General features: G+C 39.5%; 1 protein-coding gene and 1 non-coding gene across 10 annotated transcripts in view; one reads left to right on the top strand and one right to left on the bottom strand.

The window, feature by feature from the left end:
• Nucleotides 1-490: 490 nt before the first annotated feature.
• LOC118148151 (U6 spliceosomal RNA) lies at nt 491-593 on the top strand. The gene has a single exon (XR_004734938.1). It is a non-coding gene; the product is annotated as a U6 spliceosomal RNA (small nuclear RNA).
• A 3,531-nt stretch (nt 594-4,124) lies between these two features.
• The window catches only part of ADAMTS9 (ADAM metallopeptidase with thrombospondin type 1 motif 9), a 170,608-nt gene continuing 156,805 nt past the window's right edge, over nt 4,125-17,927 (bottom strand). For 6 of the 9 annotated variants that reach the window (XR_013527414.1, XR_013527413.1, XM_078351404.1 and 3 more), the window contains 3 exons: nt 17,823-17,927; nt 7,652-7,746; nt 4,125-5,607 (listed from right to left, as the gene is read on the bottom strand). Coding sequence is in view for 7 of the 9 variants with exons in the window: in XM_078351404.1 (XP_078207530.1) it covers nt 7,657-7,746; nt 17,823-17,927 (195 nt within the window). In the remaining 2 variants the exon portion in view is untranslated. Of the gene's footprint in view, nt 5,608-6,354; nt 7,229-7,651; nt 7,747-17,822 lie in introns of those variants that run through there. The other 3 variants (XM_078351405.1, XM_078351403.1, XM_035276035.3) reach the window with 2 other exon arrangements.

A 17,927-nucleotide genomic window follows, 5' to 3' on the forward strand; every position in this document is an offset into this window, starting at 1 on the left:
TTTGGAAAAGTCAATATTTGATATTTAAAAGAACAAGTAATAGTCATGGAAAAAGACTAACTTCCTGGTCTGGAGTTCTTGTTTAAAAGATGGGGTCTCGTTATGTCACCCAGGCTGCAATGCAATGGCATGATCATGGCTCACTATAGCCTCCAAATCCTCAGCTCAAGCAATCCTCCTAGTTTAACCTCCCAAGTAGCTAGGACTACAGGGATGTGCCACCATACCTGGCTAATTGTTCTACCTGTTTGTAGAGACAGGCTCTTGCTATCTTCCCCAGACTTGTCTCAAACTCCTGGCCTCAAGCAATCCTCCTACCTTGCCTCCAGAGTAGCTTGGATTAGAAGCCTGAGCCACTGCATCTGGCCTTGGAGTTATTTTTTATTTTGAGGTACATATTCGAGGGGAGCAATATCATCTTTTTAGGGCTGAGGACTTCTAAAGATTATAAGCACACTTCGCAAAATCCCCTCTAAAGTGAGCAGAGCACTTGCTTGGGCAGCACATATACTAAAACTGGGGTTGTACAGGGGAGATTAGTGGGGTCCATGTGCAAGGATGACACATGAATTCATGAAGTGTTCCATATTTAAAAATTTTTTAAAAACAAAAATAAGCAGATTATCAGTGCAATGGCCCAGACATAGCAAAGCAAGACCTCTCCCGCCATCTATTGGTGATAGGTGGTTTCCCACGCCCACTGAGGTTAGTAGCAGGCTTTGATGGTGACCCACAGCTTTGCTCACAGCCATCAAGTTTGTAAACAAGCAATTTCTGACCACCCTATTTAAAACAGCAACATGCTTGCCCCATGACACCTGGCATTCCCAATTCCTTTTCCCTGTTTTATTTCTCTCTGATACTTTTTACCTTCTGACACACAAGATTTTGTGTGCTACGTATTACTTCTGTACCAACTGAAGCATAAAGAAAAATCAACATGCCAAGGCAATGGGAATCATGGCGTCTTGGCAAGCTCTGGGGTATGGAAGCTTTTGGTGCCCAGGGAATGCCATCCCATGCCATGATGGTAGATGAGTGGCCATCATGGACAATATGGTCAGATTTATTACTGGAAAATAACTGTAGGGTGGTTTAGTTGTTGATTTGCTCATCTTCTCTCTCTTTTGTCACCGCCAAAATGTAAGCTCCAAAGGGAAAGAGATTTTTGTAGCTTTTGTTCACTGTGACAGAAGCAATAAATTTCCTCAGTAACAATTCTCCCCTTCTTCCTTATAGCAACAGACTGCCCACCTCCACTTAGCATGAGCTGGGCATGTGGTTGCCAGCTGGAAAGTACGTTTCCCAGCCTCATTTGCAGCTAGGTGTGGCTATGCCAATAAAATATCGCCAACACGTTGTAAATAAAAATTACGCTTAATCTTCCCAGTCTTGCCTTCAAACAATTGCTCCCTTCCTGCAGGATAGATGCAGACGTTGTGAGGAAGAACCATATGAGGACAATGCCTTTGAGAATGGCCAAGATACAAAACAGAAGGATCTTAGTCCTCTGTGGTTACGGAGCTGTCACCTACCAGGCCCAGAGTGCCTGCTACCTCTGGAAAGCAAGTAAGAGAAGTAAATGTCTACCTTATTTTGGGTTCTCTTTGTTATAGCCTCTGTTGTGGACTGAATTCTGTCCTCAAGCCTTACCCCCAAATTCCTATACTGAAGCCCTAACCCTAATGTGACTGTATTAGGAGATGCCCGTAAGAAGGTAATGAAGGTTAAAGTGAGGCCAGAAGGGCAGGACTCGAATCTGATGGAAATGGTGACCTTGTTAAGAGGAGGAAGAGACACGAGAAATCTCTTTTTCTCTGTTCATACAGGCAAGAGGAGAGGCAATGTGAGGAGACAGGGAGAAGACGCCTGTTTGCAAGCCAGAAAGAAAGGCCTCCTCAGAGGCCAACCCTGACAGCACCTTGATCTTGGACTTCCAGCCTCCAAAGAACTGTGAGAGAATAAATTTCCGATGTTGATACCACCCTGTCTGTGGTTTTCTGCAAAGGCAGCCCGAGCAAACTCATGCTATCTCTTAGCCTTGACTTTAACTGAAACACTGCTGCACCCAGACCGTAGGAGAGTGCCTAAAAATTAGTAGATATGTAATAAATATTACTTGGTTAAATAAATGAAATGCAAAGACAATGTTTAATTTGTGCAGTGCTATACAAATATAAATATATAAATGAAAATGACTACTGGACTCTTATAGATTGGACATCTATTTGTCTACCCATCCATTCATCTTTTTGTCACCCTGGTTGTATTTACAATAAAAATAAAATCTCATCTGTGAACTCTTACTGGTTCCTTTACTCCCACAGCCCATCCCAAATCTCTCAGTTGTCGGCGCCTATTAACTGTACCACCTATATCTCCCTATAGTTGTTTTTTTCCTACCATTAGAATGTTCGCCACTCTAGGTCCCATTTATCTTTTACTTACTCTGTAAATGCTTCCAACACTTTCTCCAATCACTGCACTTGATCTATTGCAGAGGCTTTTAATTGCCTCTTTCAGATTCATTTGGCTTTCTTTACTGGGAACAGATCCCTCATTTTATTTTCTATGGCAATGTAACACTGTGTGAAACAAACTCATTTCCCCACTACTCCTACAACCACATGACTCGATTCTGGCTAAGGAGACAGAAGTAAAATTTGTTAGGTAGGGTTTCTGAAACATTTACTTAAAAGAACAATAGAGAACTGAGACTATGCCACTTTCTATCTTTCCCCCAACTCTTTTTTTTTTTCTCCTGTCATCTGGAGTTTGGGAGTGATTGCTGGAGCTCTAGCAGCCATATTGAAATATGGAGGAATGAAGAGAGAAGGAGATGGAGAAATAAACTCTGTCCCTGATGAAGCTGTAGAGCTGCCATGCTAGTTCCAAACTGCTCACCTCCTACATAACAATGAAATACACTTTTACATAACACTAAAATACACTTTTAAATATGTAAGCCATTGCAGTCAGATCTCTGTAATTAGCTGCTGAACACAATCCCTAACTGATCCAGAGCCAGTGCCTTCACTGCTGTCAGCTTAAGCCTGCTGATGCACATTTTGATGGCAGCTATTTTGCCAGCACTGATGCAGAGCTTAAAGGGATATGAGAAACACTTTATCCTGGAAGGTAAGTGGGAGGACTATGAATAGCCTCATTTTACACATAAAAAAACTAAGGCTCAAGATCATACAGTTAGCAAACACTAGAGAAGGGCGAAAACTGAGGCCTCAGATGATGCTGAGCGATGGCAAGGGACGGGACTTTGGTGTAAACTCTGCGATTTGGAGATTGTGCACAGGCATACGCATGTGTTCACACACACACACATACACACACACACACACACACACACACACACAATGGGAATTTAGAGTGGATGCCCGCTTTTTTCATGTCTCCATCCCATCTCCTCTTTTCTGATAACAACAAAACTTCTCTTCTGGGAACCATCTCTTTTTTAATTGAAGCTGTTGGTCACCTGACTCTAGATAGCCACTGGCACAGGACCCCAGCCCCCTTGATACTGTGATTGGTCCAGAAGTGGTCATTTGATGCAAACCGAGCCAAACGGAGTTATTCTTTGGGAGACGACCACTTATTCACTGTGTGTGAACGTGAGGCAATTTACAACTCTAAGGCTCTGTCTACTTACCATCAAATGAAGGCTAGTCTATTACCTGCTGTATTTTATGGTTGTGAGGATGAGGTGAAACAATATAAGTAAAAGGCCTGGCATATGGTGAATTTTCGGTTATAATTTGCTTTTAGTAGACTTACTTAGAAAGCTCTCATTTTTCCCTGGACACCATACAGGGTAGGAACTACTGCCACATAAAATGAACAATTAAGTGCTCAAATCCCATCTAAATATTTTGTTTTGTTTTCTCATTTATTTCCCAAGAGGGGTAGTTTCCAGTTTCCAGAAAAACCACTTTAACTGATTTTTGCATGATGAAAACACAGATCTTATGGACAACCCCCAATCCTGTCTCTTGAATGGCAATTGTAATCAATGAAATAAAAAAATCTTCACTTCTTCTCAATCTGGAAATTAGAGACATTTTTACTTCAGCTTGGATCGAGAGTCCAGAAACTATGCAAAACACAAATGGTTTTGGTGTGGTGATGTATTTATTCATAATATATTTTAAGAACATATTAATAATGGAGAATAACACTTATTCATATACTGAATATAATTTTCCTGGAGCACTCTAGAGCTTGCTTGGAGCTGGACAATACTGCCAGGCTTTTCTTAATCTCTTTGGTCTTTGGAAGTGGGCAGGGTTTTTCAAACCAAGTGTCTTCCATGTGCCGTTGGCAAAGGCTTCCTTTCATCAGTTTGGGAGGACAGAAAGACCATGGCTTCAGCACTTCCATTTTGCAAAGAAGTAACAAAAAGAGTGAATTAATGAACAATCAGAAAGACTCAAAGCATTTTGCACTCCACAGTTCATTTCTTCACACAAACATTCATTACTGCAGTGCCCATGAAAACTGGCAGGGTGTTAGGCTCATGGCCTGACGAGAAGTCACGTCACCAGCCAATGTTTTCATGCAAAATGCAATCCTGATGATTCAGAACCTGGTTCTAAACTTCTCCAGGTGTGCTAGTGAGCTGAAGGTCACACCCATTCTGTGCGTCCTCTGTCTTGCTACTGGTAAACTTGGATGTCATTTTAGAGTATCTTGGCAAAATGGTGAGAGGATCTCACTTTCCCAATGTCACTCTGTAAGGAAGCTGCTTGGGGGATCCTCCATTTGATTGTAGAGAGACCAAGGCACCGTGGGCTGAAGCAAAGAATATTAACACTAACAACAATAAGGACAAAGTCCAAGTCTCTTCTAAAAAAGGCATGTCCAAAAATAAGGGTAAAGAGCTGGTCTTATTTCATCCAAGTGATTCTGTGCACTGGAAATTGTCCTTCTGTTTCTCCCTTTAATTAAAAGTGTTCATAGTTCTGAGTCTGAAGATCATTTAAATACATATGATATTAGCACCAAGGTAGCATATTTTTTTCCCCAGAGGTCACATGAAACTAAATAGATATTTAACATAGTTAATAGTTGGTACAATCTGTGATATTATGAACTTACTTATTGGGTGATACTTGCCTAGAAATGACAAAAATACTTTTTACATAACTCTCATAGCACCTTGATGACGGGTAGGTTGTTTTAAAAAAATTCATTTTAAAAAAGCAAAAACAGAACATTTACAGATGAAAAGTAAACAATAGTGTACCGTGATAATGAAGGATCACTTTGTCATAGTACTACATGCAAAGGCAGTCATAATAGAATCATTTTACGTACAAAAATATTACATCACAATAAATAATTTCAAACATAAATATTAAACTTTACATCATTAGGATATTCCACATATATACATACACACATATGTGTATATATGTATGTGTATATATGTATATATATGTATACGTATACACATTTACACACACAAGCATACAAGTCTCTCACATACACATATACACACACACACGTACACACACACACATGCACCCAAATTAAGGTGGAGGTATTGCATTACTATCCTTCATTCATCCCATAATGGCTTCCTCTTCAGAGCACCTGAAATAAACAGACCATAAAATATAAACCTTCTGCCTCAAGTTGTAAGTTAAGAATAGGCAACTGATACATTTTTATATACAGAATTTAAAATTAACACTTATTTTCTCTGGATTTTATTTTTATTTTTTCTAAGTCACTGTCTCACTCTGTCACCCAGGCTGGAGTGCAATGGCATAACCATGGCTCACTGCAGCCTTGACCTCCTGGACAAGCAATCGTCCCATCTCAGCCTCCCAACTAGCTGGGTCTACAGGTGCACACCATCATGCCCAGCTAATTAATTTTTTTTTTTTTTTTCAGAAATGGGAGTCTCACTATGTTGCCTAGGCTGGTTTCAACATCCTGGACTCAAGAAATCCTCCTGTCTTAGCCTCCCAGAGTGCTGGGATTATATGCATGAACCACCACAGCTGGCCCTAGATTTCAAAAGTAATGTTTATAGGCCGGGCGCGGTTGCTCAAGCCTGTAATCCCAGCACTTTGGGAGGCTGAGGCAGGTGGATCACGAGGTCAACAGATCGAGACCATCTTGGTCAACATGGTGAAACCCTTTCTCTACTAAAATTACAAAAAATTAGCTGGGCACGGTGGTGCGTGCCTGTAATCCCAGCTGCTCGGGAGGCTGAGGCAGGAGAATTGCCTGAACCCAGGAGGCGGAGATTGCGGTGAGCCGAGATTGCGCCATTGCACTCCAGCCTGGGTAACAAGAGCGAAACTCCGTCTCAAAAAAAAAAAGTAATGTTTATTTTCTGTAAAAAACATACAAGTTTCAGGGAAGTAATAAAGAATAAAATTTAAAAACCCATTAGCCTGAAATCTCCCCACCTGAGATAACTGCTTTTCATATGTGGGTATCTCGGTATTTCCTTCAAGTCTTTTTTCTATAAATATATGTTTATATATATAAATATTGTATATATGTACTCATGCATAAATTTACTGTATATAACATATATACAAAACTTATCTTCTTAGACATAAAATATATATATAATGGCGATCTCTAGTGGATACCTGCTGACTTTTGCATGCCTCCATCCCATTTCCCCCTTCCTGGTAACACAATGCCTTCTTGTCCTTTGGAAACTGTCTGTCTTCTAACTGAAGCTGTCAATCACCTGACTCTAGGTGGGTACATGATCTCCAATCCTTGGATGCTGTGATTGGTTAAAAAATGACCATGTGACCTAACCAGAGCTAAACAGAGTTATTTTGCAGAATGTATGCTAGGGGATGAGTATTTACTTGAATCATGCGTTGTAAGGATGATATAATCCTTGAGCTGCCCAGGACCATGGTGTGGGGGTGATCATCTGCCTCAAATAAAGCCATTTAAGAGGCAATCATTGCTGATTAATGAAGAAAGAAAGAACACTGATGACTATTTGAACTTCTGGATCTAGCCATGCCTGAAGCTAGCATATTTCTTGGATACCTCATTTACTTAAGACAATAAATTTCCTTAGCTCCTTGCAACAGAAATAATCCTAAATGTCAAATAGGCACTCTTGTATCAGGATGTTCAAGAGCCTTACATGGTCATGGGCTACTGGAAGCTTGAGGGAAGATGCAGGAGGGTCACAAGAATTGGTTGAGCTCATCCCTTGTAGCTGAAGGCACTGGGATGATAAAAAGAGTGACCAATTCAGTCCCTTACTCAGCAGAAGAATCACTTTCTGGTATTACGTACTTAGGTCGGGGATTGCTGAACTTTAAGATGCATGACTCCTGTGGACTTTGTTAAAAGGTATAGTTTGCTGCCTACAACTCAAAACAATATATCAGTGTAACAAATTTGCACGTGTACCTCCTGAATCTAAAATTTCAAAGTAAATAGATAAAAAGGCCAGCTCTGCAGAGGGAAACCCATGTCTAATGGCAGAGAACTGATGGCTCCAGTCATGTGAGAACAGAGGAGCATAAGATAAAAAGGTAGAACAGTATTGGGTCAGCTTCAAGATGCTTAACTATAACCCTGCCTGATCCACCCACATTTGCTCATCTATGCTGCATAAAAAGTAAAAGACAGACAGACTACTTACCTTAGCTATAAAACTCGAACCTCCAGGCCAGTACCAGAGGATGGAGTGCATTTCCCACAGTAACCACCGCATTTCCCTATGACTCGGGTACCATCCTGCAAGGAGATGCATCATCTTAGGCTACCTGCTTGGTTAATGTTTTCAGGGCCTGCACTAGATTTTTGGGAAAATATTCATATACACATCACAAGTGGGCCTTCTGAACTGATGTGAAGCCCACCATACTCACCATGGTCCAAAACAGGGGCTGGCAAACTTCAGCCTGTGAGTCAAATCCAGCCCACCAACTGTTTTTGTATGGCTTGAAGCTAAGGATGATTTTTATATTTTTAAATAATTGAGAAAAAGTAAACTAACAATAATATTTCTTGACACATAAAATCATATGAAATTCAAATTTCAGTGTCTATTAATAAAGTTTTATTGGAACATAGCCACATTCATTTATTTACCTGACGTCTGTAGCTGCTTTCATGCTGTAAAAACAGAACTGAGTCTCAGCTTCATACTGCTTCTTGGTGCAGAACAAATCATAGTGACATTGTTTTAATGTGAGACTGTTTTCAGTGCCATGTATATTGCTAGATCATTATACTTTATGTGATTATTACCAGTGTATATCATTATGACAAATCAAGAAAACAAGAGAAACATGGACTTTGAATGTTACACTTTTAAGGTATAATGGCATGTGGATTATCTTGTTATCAAATTTAGATGATGAAGTATTGTGATTATGAAACGACACTATGGCTGTGCTAAAAGAATACCATATATACCATCACCAACCTAAATACTCATCACAATATTCCCAACTCACAGGAAAGCATAGTCAAAAATTTCAAAAATTTAAAATGGAATATCTCACCATAGCATGATCCCTCAATAAAAAATAAAAATAAATAAAATAAGTTTCCAAGTTGCTCATTTGTTAGCCAAGCAAGAAAAACAATTTGCTAATTGTGAGTTCATTAAATCCTGTTTAACTGCAACATCAGAAGAAATGTGTCCAGAGAAAATAAACTTAACTACCCTTTTGGCAAGGACTATTGCTATAGACAATTAAAAAATAAGCCAGATTATTTTGAGTGGTTTTCACTGGCTTTTGATGAGTCAACACATATTACTGATGTTATTCAGGTGTTATCATTTCTTTGAGGAGAAAATGCCCAGTCTAAAGTGTCTAAAGATTTAGTCTCTATGAATAGTCTAGTGGAACTAGTGGAACAGTGGAATAGTTTGTGAAACAAGTACAGATGAGAATATTTCAAAAGGATGAGAAAGACCTGCAGATCAACTGAAGTGGAATCTGGTAAGATGTGTTCACAACTGATGGTAGTAGAAATATGCATGGAGCATAAAAAGCTTTAGTTGGACAAATTTACAAAGTTTGTGCAGCTGTTCAGTGTTTAAAGCCAACGATTATTCACTGTATTATTCATTTGCGAGTACTTTGCAGAAAATATTTGACCTATCAAGTGCTATAGAATTAGTAGTGTCAATCATGAACTTTGTTTTTTATCGTGGACTTACCCATCATCTGTGAAATTTTTTTGTCAGAACTGATGGCTTACTTTACTACTTGTAAGCCAGCAAATTGCTGTGTAGTCTGACCTTGACTTGTCCTACTACACAGCAATTTGATGGCTTACAAGTGGTAAAGTTTTATTTTGATTTTTGAGCTCAGGGTCAAGATGACAATTTTTTGAATTTGAATTGCTCTCAGTCACTGTAATTCAACACTTAATGTCTCTGAATATTAGCTTTTACTTCAGAGCTGATCATGTTTCTTAATGAATTGAACCTAAAATTACAAGGCAAAATTGCACTTACAGGCAAAACTTATACTGTGGTAAAGTAATTTCATTGACAACAGTGTTTGGATCACAAGTAATGTTAGACTGTTTTGTACACTTCCCATGCTGTCAAAAGTTAAAACAGGAAATGACTGCTCTATTACACACACATTTACAGTGAATATATTTTCTGAGCTTAAACTGCAGTGCCAGCACTGTTTTTCAGACTTTGATATAAATGCAAAGGAAATCTTTATATGTCAAAATCCATTTTACTAGCAACTAACGAGCTTCCATCTCATTTTCAACTGTAAGTGATTAATACACAAAGTAGTGACATGCTAAAAGGCAAATATCAAGAGAAAACTCTAACAGAATTCTATGCACGCCCTCCAAACCATGAATATGCTTAATTAACATTATATGGTTATGGACAGATACCAGTATTTGGCAATATTAATACATGTAGAAAGGCATTTAGAAAGATGAAATATGTAATATCTCTTTTCAGGTCAGCATTAATACATAAACATTTACAATCAATTTTGATAATAGAGAACATTGATTAAGCAAAATATTTTCCTCCCCCAATATCCCATTCATCTCCTCAGGTGATCTGTATTACAAAAAGTTACACTCAATTCTTATGATTGTATTTTGAATTTAACCAATAAAAATTTTGTGCAAATTTGTTTTCTCTCTTGACATACAAATACACATATAATATCATTGATTTGCTTCTTGGCCCTTCAAGACTTAAATCTTTACCATCTGGCACTTTGCAGACAAAGTATGGCAAATCTTAAAGACCTGCACTCCTTAGAGTCTGTCTTTGCCCCTGCAGATTCATCTAGTACCATTCTCTACTCAACACATGAATTTCTTTGGGTTGTTCTTCTGACATGCTCCTTACATTACAAGGCCTTGGCACATGCCATTCTCTCTGATTGGAACTCTCCTCTCTCTCCTTCTCTGTGCATACTGAACCACCCCAACTTTGGCCTGATAAATTCTTCAGAACTCAGTTCAAAGGCCATTTCCTCTGAGAAACCTTCCTGACCTGGTTATCTGCTGCAAAGCACCCTATAATTGGGTAATTCTTCCTTTAACATTTATCAACCTACTGGAATGTCAGCAACATTATGACAAAACCAGTATCCTGTTAAAACCTGGGAGTATCCAGAACCTACCACCATGTGTGGCTCATAATGATACAAAATACACATTTGTTAAATAAATGAATGAATGAATAAAAGGCTGAAGCCGAATTCTTCTTTTGGAACTGCAGTTAAGAATGCCCTGCTAATCAGTTCCCCTTACGCTTTACTATGCTATGAAGAAGTCCTTGTTTAATTGTGACCTCATATTCCATTGTGTATAATTACCATGTCACATAATTCGACCCCTCCACCCTCTGCTCCTGCACAATATTTCATATCTTCCACTTCTGGAAATAATACTATGATGAACATACGTGTCCCTACATTTTAGGATCTTTTTTGGTTACATTCTCAGAACTAGGTCAAAAGTCATGAAGATCTGCTTCATACAGCTGAACTAAGAAACGTTCTTGAAAACAATGTATAATCTCATTTGAAAAAAAGATGAGTACAAAAATGCAATGAGAAGAAGTAAGTTATAATATTTGATACTACAGTAGAAAAACTACATTTAACCATTTATTATAACCATTTATATATCATTTATGTATAAAATTTATATATAAATTTTTATATATTCATACATAAAATATATAGTATAATGTATTATGATAATCTTATACATATTATACTATGTATTATAATAAAATATATCTAGTATACTAATATATTATAAATAACATATTTAATATAGATAGTTAACAATAATTAAGTATATGTTTCAAAATAGCTAGAAGAGAAGAATTGTAATGTTCCCAACTCAAAGAGCAGATAAATGTTTGAGGTCTTGGGTATCCCAGCTACCCTGATTTGATCATTACGCTTTGCATACATGAATCAAAATATCACATGTATAACCAAAACTACGTACAACTATGATATATCAATAAAAATAAAAATAAATAAAAACTAGTGCCAGTTTAATATAACAGGACAAAATGTTTTCTCTTTATTTTTAAAAATTTGCATGCATTTGCTGATGAATGGAACTGAGTTGGGAGAGTTATTTCTATCCTCCCGCCTGGTCTTCGTTTTAGGGGCCTGTGGTAGTTCTGGAGCTGGCCCATGCCACCAGCAACTGGATTTGATGCCAGACTAACTGGCCTCCAGTGAAGAACTTTCTCACCAGGCGTTAAGTATAGGGCCAGGGGCTTTTACAGGCAGGCTAAGAATGTCTTCTGTATCATCACAATTTATGCTTTACTCAAACTCTTCTGACCCAGCAGAGAAGATAACCTGAACTGGACTGCCTGGAGCTTGTACTGTATCTTTAACAATCTCTTTAAGCCTCAGTTCCTGGTTCATCTGTAAAATAGGGATAATAATAGTCCCTCCATCACAGGTTTGCTGTAAATGAGATAAGGCATATAATGTGCTTAGCATAGTACTTGGCCTAATATACGTGCTCAATAAAGACTAACTGCTATTATTATAAAGATATTTTTAATGTGTAAATGTCCATCATGGCCTGTTTTCAGGGAATGAGTAAAAGTTCGGGTAATTATAAAATTATAAAATTTAAAAAAAATCCAGTACTAGGTTTACACCATTCCTACTATCTCCTTAATTGCTTATAAAACATAGCATATAGGTTGTTTTTTTTTCTGAATATAGGCCTGAACACTTGCTATATATGAACATATGTATAAATGTCTAGTTTCTATAGGAACATACAGAATAAAAATTACACTATGTAAAATGTAAATGTACAGCATTTTACTCTACTGGTCTGTGGTATGAGTTGTACACTTGGTGGATAGTTGGATTTTCATAAGTTAACTGCAAGTTTGGAGGCAGCCCAAATTGATACATGAGAGTGGATGGCACTGAGCATATGTGTGTGTTCACACGTGTGTTTATTTCAGATATTTGAACTCCATTGTTTGCAAGTGAACTGAACATTAGGAACTGAGTCCGTCTCCTCTATGGTAATAAAACTTCCATTAATTTTTTAATTGAAAAGCAATTATTTGATTTACCGTCTTTTTCTAGCACAGGAATGCCGGTTAGACCATGTCCCTTAGAACACTGACCCTAGTCATTCCCCGACCCTGCAAAGCCCTGTAAGCACCTCTCACACCCAGCCAGGACATGATCATCCCTTCATGCTGCCTGTCTCTGAAGGCATGTTCCAGAATCTTCTACCTGGAGGAGACCAAAATGGGAAGCTCTAAGGATGGGCATGGGGAGACGCAGAGGAATCCTGACACGTTGTAGAGCTGAGGGTATATACTGTCGCTTGCAGAGAAACTTGAAATTCTGACATTTTCTCTCAGACCTCACCTCTAAACCATGGTCTCCTTTCTGTCTGGGTGTCTCTCATGCAGCAATCTAAGCTGTGAGTGGGGAGAAACTTACTAGACCCCTAGCTGAGCTCGTGCAACCAAAGCATTTGCCCAGAAGTCCACCCCTATCCAAGCGGTGCCCCACACGACTCATTTCTGGGGTCAGGTGGTGGCCATGTGAACAGGCTCAGCTTGGGCTTACCCTTCAGTTCCATGCCTTTCCCACCAGCTGTCTCAAGCAAGCTCCCTTCCTTAGTCACCTTGGCCAACTTCTGAAACAATATGGCAAGCCTCAGAGCCATGAAAACTTTAAAACACTAATAGCTAATACTTAATGCTCCTGCTATTTGCATAGTAGGATACCAGCAGCTTTACATTTTTATTTCATTTAAGAGTCACAAGAACCCAGTGAGAAAGGGCTACTCCAGTCCCCAATTTACAGATGAACAAACAGTTCTCTTCTTTCCTCTCCTATTTTCCCAGAAGTTAAATAACTTGCCCAAAATGGCAGAGCCAGTGGGCACAGACTCTGGCAATCAGATTTCAGAGTCCAAGTGCTTCACCTCTGTGCTCTGCAGCCACCGATGGTTTGCACCAAGGGCTGAGCCTGCCACAGGCTGGAGAGGCTGATTCCATCACCTGCTCCACTTACCCTACCAAGAATTTGGCCTTATTCTCACTTTGTTGTCCCAATCTCCTGGTGATGGCACAGCTGGGAGGAAGATGCAGATTTAATGCATGTAAGCTGCCTAATAAATAGTAGTTATTTTAACTATAATTAGGATAAAACCAGAGAAAGAGTGCTCTCCATTGCTCACAAGGGAGTCAACAGTGAACCTGATGATGAGACTGATTTTGACCAGTTCTGTCCTTGAAAGTGAGACAGCATTGCTGTTCTTCAAGGTGCTGGAGATCTAGTTTGACCCTGACTGACTACAGCTCTCCTTTAGTTTTGCTCAGGGAAAACATTTCTTTGCCAAGGAGGTTTGGAAAATTGAGGTTTTCATTGTGTTTTTTCCCTCTGTAGCTACCAACGGAAAAGCAAAAGAAAGTGAGGAATGATTATTTGAAAGCTGAAACAGGGCTATTTGGAAAAGAGAGTATTATAACTGGCCAGGGTCTGAGCATCCCAGAGGAGACTGGGACACAGGCCCTCGGGGGCCAGATCATAGTAGGTATCGAGTGGGAACAGGATATGGCACAATTCCTGAAGTGTGTTTCATGGAACCCTGGTTATTTGGGGAAATTAAAAGCTGTAACTTTGAAAATAAGGTTTTGTGGTTGGCTTCATTTAGGTTAGAAGTTCTCAGACTGTGACCCTAGATCAGGGGCATCAGCATCATCTGGGAAATGGTTACAGATGTCAATTTCTGGACTCTCCTCAGGCTGATCCCATGGTGGGTCTGTTTTGTTTTGTTCTGAGATGAGATCTCACTCTTTTGCCTAGGCTGGAGTACAGTGGTGCATTTATGGCTCAATGCAGCCTCGACCACCCAGGAGCCTCCTGAGCTCAGCCTCCGGAGTAGTTAAGACTACAGGTGCCTACCACCACACCCAGCTTTTTAATTTTTTCTTTTTTTTTTCTGTAGAGATTGGTTCTTCCTATGTTGCCCAAGCTGATCTTGAATTCCTGGGCTCAAGCAATCCTCCTGCCTCAGCCTTTCAAAGTGCTGGGATTCTGGGCACAAGCCACCGCATCTGGCCACCTGCTTGTGTTTTAACAAGTCCTGCAGGTGATGGTGATGTACTTGCAAGTTTGAGAACCACTGCTTTAGAGGAATGCTGGTTCAAATAAAGTCACACAAGTTTCTTTCCTGTATGCTTCATTCCCCCTCACAAGCTAATGCTTACTGTGACTCTTCAGGAAGGACATACAACATACTAGCATTTGCTCCCAAATGTGTTGGGTGGTGGAAGCCTGTTTTCAGGAATCATCGCTAAGAGATGTTTTTCTGTGAACCACACAGGGGAAATCAGGCATAAAGCAGTGTTTTTCCAGATTGCCGGGAGTTAGAGAGGGCTCAGTTACGGCTCCCAGACACTCATAAGGAGTACCTGACAACCCTGGAGATTAATTTTAAGCTCAGACTCTGAGCTGCCAAAGCACACCAATATTAAAAAAAAAAAAAAAAAAAAGCCTACAGGCAATTATACCCAGCTCCCTCCAGCCTATGCATCTCCCAGAAGCCTTGGGGAACAGCCGATGTAGTGATCATTCTTTCCATAAGGTGGCGCTCCTGGCTTTAATTATTTTTAGTTTCTGGCTGAAACGATAGTAACTAGCTAACAAATAGAATCATACTTTATGTTACATAGTTTACCTGGATGGGTTTCCTACAATCACATTTTTATTTACTTATTTCCCTATTTTTTAACAGAGTCTCACTATATCACCCAGGCTGCAGTGCGGTGGCACTAGACAGGCAAATTTTTTGGTTCTGGGTCACTGAAACATACAGTATATTCCAAAACATCATGTTGTACACAATAAAAATATACAATTTTTATTTGTCCATAGAAAAGAAACATAATGTATATATTTTGGAGGGAAGGAAGGGGGGAGGGGGAGAAAATTATAATTTCAGGGCACATTCTAAAGCTCAGCACTCTCTCTCAGCTATCTTTATTCCTTTCAGTGTAAGGAAAAATATTTAATGACTAATTTTTACAAGTAATCAATATGGCTATTCAATCAGATCTGAGGTCACTGATTGGCTTTGATGGAGAAAAGAGAGAGTGAGATTGTTCTTTTCACAGACACAAATTTACTTAATCCTGGCAACTAGAAAAAGAGCAGATTTTCAAATCTGGGATGTCACAATTGGACATTTCTCCCCTTTCTCAGGTGAGAAAGGCAGGTTGAACTTTTTTTTTACGTTCTTATTTTGAGAATAAGTGGAAGTATTTGTGATAGTATTTCCAGATTTAGAAAATAAAAATATATGATGCTTGATTAACTATGAATTTCAGATAAACAACATATACATGTTTAGTATAAGTATATCCCATGTAATAACAGCATACTTATGGTAAATAATGTTCATCGTGGACATGTTTTGTTTTGTTTGGTTTTTGAGATGGTGTCTCACTTTGCAGTCAAGCCTGGAGTGCAGTGGCACAATCATGGCTCACTGCCCCCTCAACATCCTGGGCTCAAGGGATCTGCCCACCTCAGCCTCCAAGTAGCTGGGATTACAGGTGAGCACCATCATGTCTAGCTAATTTTTAAAGGTTTTGCAAAACCAGGGTCTTACCACCTTGCCCAGATTGGTCTCAAACTCAGGATTAAGAGATCCTTATTGTGTATTTGAAATTCTAATTTAACCAGGTGTCCTGTATTTTATCTGGAAGTTCTGCCTTGTAATAACACGCTACTCTCCTAGCTCTCTTCTTTGTCTTCCCTTACCCACATTTCTGAGGCAACCCCAGACAAGGCTCCTGGCTGAGCTGGGACTGGGAAAACCGGCCGTGCTTGGGTAAACCTAGACATATTTTTCCATGAGCCAGGTTTCTGCCCCACGTTCTCAGGACTTCAGAGGGAAGGCTGTCAAGTGGCAGCGGTTTCTGACATGGCTGTACATTTGAATCACTGGGGAGTTTTGAATTCTACTTCTGCTAGGGTCGCCCACTCTCAGAGATTCCGATTCAGTTCATCTGTGTGGGAAGGACCTGGGCACGTGCATTTCAAAATTTCTCAGGCGATTCTACTATACACCCAAGGTGAGAAACAGTACACAGTCAATGTGCTCCTCAGTTCACAATGGGGTTATGTCTCAATAAACACATTGCAAGTCAAAAATATCGTTAAGTCAAAAATGCATTTAATATATCTAACCTTCTGAACATTACAGTCTAGCCTAGCCTACCTGAAATGTACTCAGAACATCTGCATTAGCCTATATATAGCAGGACAAAATCATCTAACACAAAACCTATTTTATAATAGAGTGTTGAATATTTCATTTAATTTACTGAATACTGTACTGAGTGAAAAACAGAAGAGTTGTAGGGGTATTCAAAATAGAGTTTCTACTGAGCGTGTTTTGCTTTGGAACGATGGTGAAGTTGAAAACTCAAGTGGAACCCTCGAAAGTTGGGGACCATCCACACAACACAGTGTTTCTCAAGCTGTACTATGCCCATCACCACCTGAAACCTTGTTCAGCTGTAGACTCTGACTCACTTGGGTCTGGGCCCCAGAACCTGCATTTCCAACAGGCCTCGAGATGACACTGACACATTGCACAGATCACACCTTGAGCAGCCAGATTTTAGAGTGTGAAAAATTATTATTGTGGACTCTGTGGGGGTATCTCTAACTCTCCAGATAGATAAATTAATAAGTTATCTGTCTTCCAGCTCCATCTGTATTTCAATTTTTCTAAATAAAAAGAAGAGGTCACTTCCCCTCGGTTTACAGAATGAACCACAAGCTGGCTAACTGCAAGATGTTTGAGCCACATACTCGACAGACGTTTCTTCCTGCTTTTACCTTCCTGGCTAGGTGTTTTTTCTAATTACTTGGATGGTTCATATCTCGAGGAAGAATTCACCAGAAGTGAAGAAGACTCTCACATTTTAATCAAATGTAAACACTGCACCCTGGGTTTATTTCCTAAATGGTCTTCCTGACACTGTAAAACCGCTTAAGTAGGAAAGCACATTTGTTTGTTACTTCAGCACAACTTCTGCAGTTATAAAGACGAAAGAAGGAAGGAAGGAAGGAAGGAGGGAGGGAGGGAGGGAGGGAGTGAAGGAAGGAAGGAAGGAAGGAAGGAGGGAGGGAGGGAGGGAGGGAGGGAGGGAAGGAAGAGAAAGAAGGAAGGAAAGAAAAAGAAAGAAAGGAAAGAGAGAGAAGGAAAGGAAAGAAGGAAAGACAGAAAGAAAGAAAAGTAAGAAAGAAAGATCAAAATTCATCTCCCAACCTTACCGGCGACTTCTTGATATCAGAGACAGCATAATTCCCTTGTGATATCCATCTGGCAGATTCAGTTAAAGACAGGCCAGTTCCATAAAGGTTGATGCTGAAACGACC

The sequence above is a fragment of the Callithrix jacchus genome, chromosome 15 (genome assembly GCF_049354715.1).
Source record: "Callithrix jacchus isolate 240 chromosome 15, calJac240_pri, whole genome shotgun sequence".
In the NCBI taxonomy this organism is placed as follows: Eukaryota; Metazoa; Chordata; class Mammalia; order Primates; family Cebidae; genus Callithrix; species Callithrix jacchus.